This window comes from Marmota marmota, unplaced genomic scaffold (assembly GCF_001458135.2).
Source record: "Marmota marmota marmota unplaced genomic scaffold, marMar, whole genome shotgun sequence".
NCBI lineage: Eukaryota > Metazoa > Chordata > Mammalia > Rodentia > Sciuridae > Marmota > Marmota marmota.
Window position 1 is genome coordinate 3,095,551 of NW_026000241.1, and position 4,618 is coordinate 3,100,168.

General features: G+C 58.3%; 1 protein-coding gene across 1 annotated transcript; it reads right to left on the reverse strand.

Annotated features, from left to right (window-relative positions):
* Positions 1-61: 61 nt before the first annotated feature.
* Positions 62-4,084, reverse strand: Ndufb7 (NADH:ubiquinone oxidoreductase subunit B7). The gene is made up of 3 exons (XM_015489153.2): positions 3,898-4,084; positions 475-643; positions 62-239 (listed from the first exon to the last, which is right to left on the reverse strand). Exons 1-3 carry the CDS (start codon positions 4,007-4,009, stop codon positions 116-118), a joined length of 405 nt encoding a protein of 134 aa, XP_015344639.1. The 5' UTR covers positions 4,010-4,084; the 3' UTR covers positions 62-115.
* Between the last annotated feature and the right edge of the window lie 534 nt (positions 4,085-4,618).

Genomic DNA, 4,618 nt, shown 5'->3' on the forward strand with positions numbered 1-4,618 from the left:
GCTGGACTTGGACTGTTCCTTTATGGGGCTTGGGGACACCAGACACACTGCAAGGCGTGGCTCAGGGGCCTGGAGGCTTTTATTTCTTGGACTGGTCCAGAGCATGGTGGGTGACCTACAGAGCCGGGTCCACTGCAGATTCCTGGGCTTTGGCCAAACGGGCCTCCCTCTGTTCCCGCCGCTTCTTCCGCTGGAGCAGCCGCCGCTCCCGTTCAAACTCCTTCATGCGCTTCACGTAGCTGAGGGGAGAGCGGAAGGGTCTCAGCTCTGGGTGGGACTCCCCTGTCCACTGCCCCTGGTTCTGATCTCAGGAGGGAGCCCATTCCTCTGTTTGACTGGTGCTGGCCGGTGATACCCCAGGTGCTTCCAGCCACCTGCCCAACCTGGAGCCCCCCCCCCCAGTCCCCCCTGCTGGCCTGGGCCAGCTGAGGCGTGGGCTAGTGGTGCCTGCCGTGCGTGGGGTCGGGGGCTCACTCGAGGTGCTCGCAGTAGTCCCAGTCGTGCTGCTCGTGCTTGCAGCCCAGGAAGTTGGGGAAGCTGTCACGCTTGCACTTGAGCAGCTTGATGAGGTAGTGGGCGCAGTAGTCGCGCTGCTGCAGCGTCAGCTGTGCCTCGTTCATCTCCTGCTGCGTGGCCACCATCACTGAGGGGAGCGGCAGGGCTCAGCACAGGTGGACAGCCCGCCCCTGCCCCTACTCCAGGGACAGTCCCCACTGAGGACATGGTGGCATGCTGATGGAGAAGGATTACAGCCATCCCTTGAAGTGTCTTTTCCCAGTGTGTCCAAAGGTAACCCTGGCACTGAGGCCCGACAGGAGAGGGGTGGCCCGCTCACCCCCACCTCCTCATCAACAGCACCGGGGGTCCTGCCTCCCCTCCCCAGTGATGTCATAACCCTTCATACAGCCCCCGCTGCAGACTGGGGCTCAGAAAAGCTTCCCCCAGCGCTCCCCTGGCCCCTTCCCAGTATGGGGTAGGGCTGCAGGGCGGAATCCCAGCTCTGCACTGGCCATCAGTATGTCCACTGTCACCTTCCTCCTACACAAAGGATTTACAGCCTCCAGCATGGAAGTTCCCTGAGCCAATGACTAGCCATATCACTCAATGACAAGGACAGTTCTCAGAAATGCATCATTAGGTGATTTCATCACCGTGTGAACATCAGAATGTACTTATACAAACTAAGCAACAGGTGATGGAGCTTCACACTGTCACATATGGTCTGTGGTTGACTGAAGCTGCTTATAACAAACGGTACTTAGGCTCAGGCCTCAAGAAAGCTGGACTATCCTGTGGTCGTGGTATCCCACTCCCTTGGCAAAACTGACCTCGGGGGAAATCAACCTTCAGGAGGCTGACGGGGGCCAAGAGGAATTGTGGCTGTGTACCCTAGCCTGTGCTCACAGTGGCTGGTGACCCTGTGTCCCTGGCCTCCTTGCTGAGCACCCTGCCAAATCAGTGGGACCAAGCCTTCCTCTCCTCACCTCTGCCTGTCTTGGGCTTGGCTCCCTCCACCCACACCACAATGTGGCCACGTATCAAGTTCAGGCTGGCTTCTTCTGCTTCCCAGCCACGATTCTCTCTCTCCCTCGGCTGGCTTCTACTCCATCATGCCAGGCGGCTCCCAGCTCAGCTGGCTTCCTCGGGATCTCCCTTTCTCTCTGTTCTTCTGCACCTTCCCTGGGCTTCTGCCCATTTCTATGCTGCCCCAAACCCAAACATTAACTGTTTGTTTCCTGAGAGCCATTCATGGATTAGAGTGGGTCCTTATCCATGGCTTCAACTGCCAACCTTTATGTTAAGGAACCCAATCTGGTCCTCCCACTGCACACATCTTCTAGCCCCAGGCCCAGCTATCCACTTATATTCCCCCCCCCCCCGCCGAGACACCTACACTTGGGGCTTAGAGAGCAATCTGACTCCTCCTGTGTTTGGAAATTATAATCAGCCAGCAAGGCCTTATGGGGTACCTGCTGCATGCATGGTGTATTCATGGGTACACAGCAGGGGACATGACAGACCAGTCCCTGCCCTTGGAGGGAATCAGAACAGACAGGTAGGACACAGTGTCACAGACTGTCTGGCAATGGTAAGGATGAAGGACACAAAACAAGAGAGAGGGAGTGTTGGGTACACGGGAGCAGAGTGTTCAGAAAACAGGTGTAAAGGGCTTGTGAGAGGCCAGGTGGCAGGATGCCGTCAACATCAGCAGTGGGCTGTGAGTGGGAGTGTAGGCTAAAGCCCCTGGAGACAAAACTCGGGAGCCCTGGCATGCAGAAGACGCTTGAAGCCAGGACACTGGTGGAGACCCACACTTCCTCCCAGGCAGTGGTGGACAAGGCCTGAGCCTTGGGGCACCAAGGGGAGGCCAAGAGGAATTTAGCGTAGAAGCCCCCAGCGAGGTTGAGTCTTGGAGGCCAGGTGAGGAGGGTCTTTCAGGAGGTGTCAGTGGTGAAGGTTAGGTAAGAAGTGGGCACCGACGACAACGGGGCTTGGTGACAGAGTCCTCAGGAGGGCTTGACAGAGCCCTTTAAGTGAAGTGGCACGGGGAGAGGGGGAGGTGGGGCCAGGGGGTTGTACAACAATGGGGAACAATGAAGGGAAAACTAGTGTCAGAGAGGGAGGCTGGCTGAAGGAGAATCCTTGAGTCTGGGCAGATGGAATGGGGGCCATAAAGGGCTCATCTGTAGCAGGGGCTTAGGTGAGGAGGAGCCAGAGGGCAAATGGGGGCAGCGAGCCCAAGAGAGCCCCTTTTTGGTGGCTTGTTTTCTCAATAAGAGGAGGGAGGAAGAGACAGTGACGGTCTGGGGATGTGTCAGGAATGCCAGGCAACATCAAGGAGCCACTGGAGGAGCACCCAGGAGGCCGTCAGCAGCCCCCACCCAATCATGTTCTGCCGGCACAGGGGTAGATGCCAAGGAAAGGGGCCGTAGCCCCCCACCACGGTTTTGGTTTGGCCAGCAAGAGAAAGGCACAGGGGGCCCCCGGTGTTTGGGAAGCAAGTGCACGGGGAATGCAGGCTCAGATGTGACTTTAGGACTACCTGGAGAGGGGACACTCTCCAACATTCTCTCAGACACAGACCTTTCTTTACCCCTATTACTTGGAGGTTCTCTGACCCCAAGTCGACGTCCACCCAGCAGTCACAGCAACCTCTAGACACAGCAATCTGTGTCCCTCCTCTGCTTAGTAGCATGGGCTCTGTCCTCTCCGTGACTCTCCCCCGGTCACCTACTACTCATTCCCTTCTCATCTTCCACCCACTGCCTCCTAAGCCTGCTCTGATACCCGCCAACTGTGCCCCCCACGATCTGCCTGGTCCCGCCGTCTTCCCTCCCGGGCTGGGAGGTCACTGAACACGGCGCCTGCATCTCTAGTCCCTGATGCATCTCCGCGGTGCCCAATTTGGGACTCGGTCCAGAGCTGGCCTCCACACGACTGTGATATTACTACGTATAAAAAGCAGTGCGCGCCGGGCGAGCTCCGCGGCCGACCTGCCCGCCCGCGCCGGGCCCTGCTCGCAGCCCCGGCACCGCAGAACCCAAACGAGCCGCGCAGAGGCCCCCGTGCGCGGCGCGAGCCCGCCCTGCGTCGTCTGTGCAAACCTGAACAGGAGCGACACCTGCACGGGGGTACAAAGAACATGTCCCTTCCCTGACAAGCCTTCTCAAGGCTCCCCGCTGTCCCCAGGACAAAGGCCAGCTCTGGCAGCCTCTCTTCTGTCCCCGGGCCTTTGCTCGAGTCGGTCCCCTTCCTGGAATGCCCGACACTCAGCAGGGTCTCCGGCGCCTGGGACTTCCTCGCACGGAGGCCAGGTCCGCGCAGAGGATTCTGAGTTGCCTGGGTCCCGCGTCCGCGCCCCACTCCCGCCAGCCGCGCCTGCGCACTGGGCCTTACCGCGCTCCTTGCGCTCCGGGAAGCCGTACTGGGGCGGGAAGGTGGGCATCTGCAGAGGGTCGGGCTCCACCGAGGCATCGCCCAGGTAGCGCCGGGCCAGGTGCGCCCCCATGTCTGCTCCGCCGCAGATTCCAGCCGGCCGGGGTCACCTCACTCCTACCCGGAAGCACTGCCTTCTTCCCCACCCAGGACTTCCGGGTCGCCCAGGCCGCAGCGGGGATCATAGAGAGGAACCCTCGGAGGACTTCCTGACTGGCGAGCGCCACCTGGCGGCCTGAAAGAGGCAGGACAGGGGCGGCTCCGGCTTGCTGGACATGGTCGGACCCTGGAGGGGCGGTTGAGCCTGATTCTGAAGCATAAATGAAAATTGCATTTCATATTTTCCAGAAAGAAGCTTTTATTCTAAAACATTAGAATTTCTCTTTGGATCAAGAAGTAATAATACTGATTATATCATTAGTGAATATAAAAAATATGACTTTTGTTTTTTTGTGGTGCTGGAGTTGGAACCTAGGGTCTTGCCCAGGCTGGGTACAGTTGTCTGCCACGGAGCTGCACCGCCGCCCTGAATGTCAAAATTTTATTTTATTTCATTTTATTTGGTACCAGGGATTGAATTCAGGGGCACTCGACCACTGTGTTTTATTTAGAGACAGGGTCTCACTGAGTTGCTTAGCGCTTCGCTGTTGCTGAGGCTGCTTGGAATTCGCCATCCTCCTGC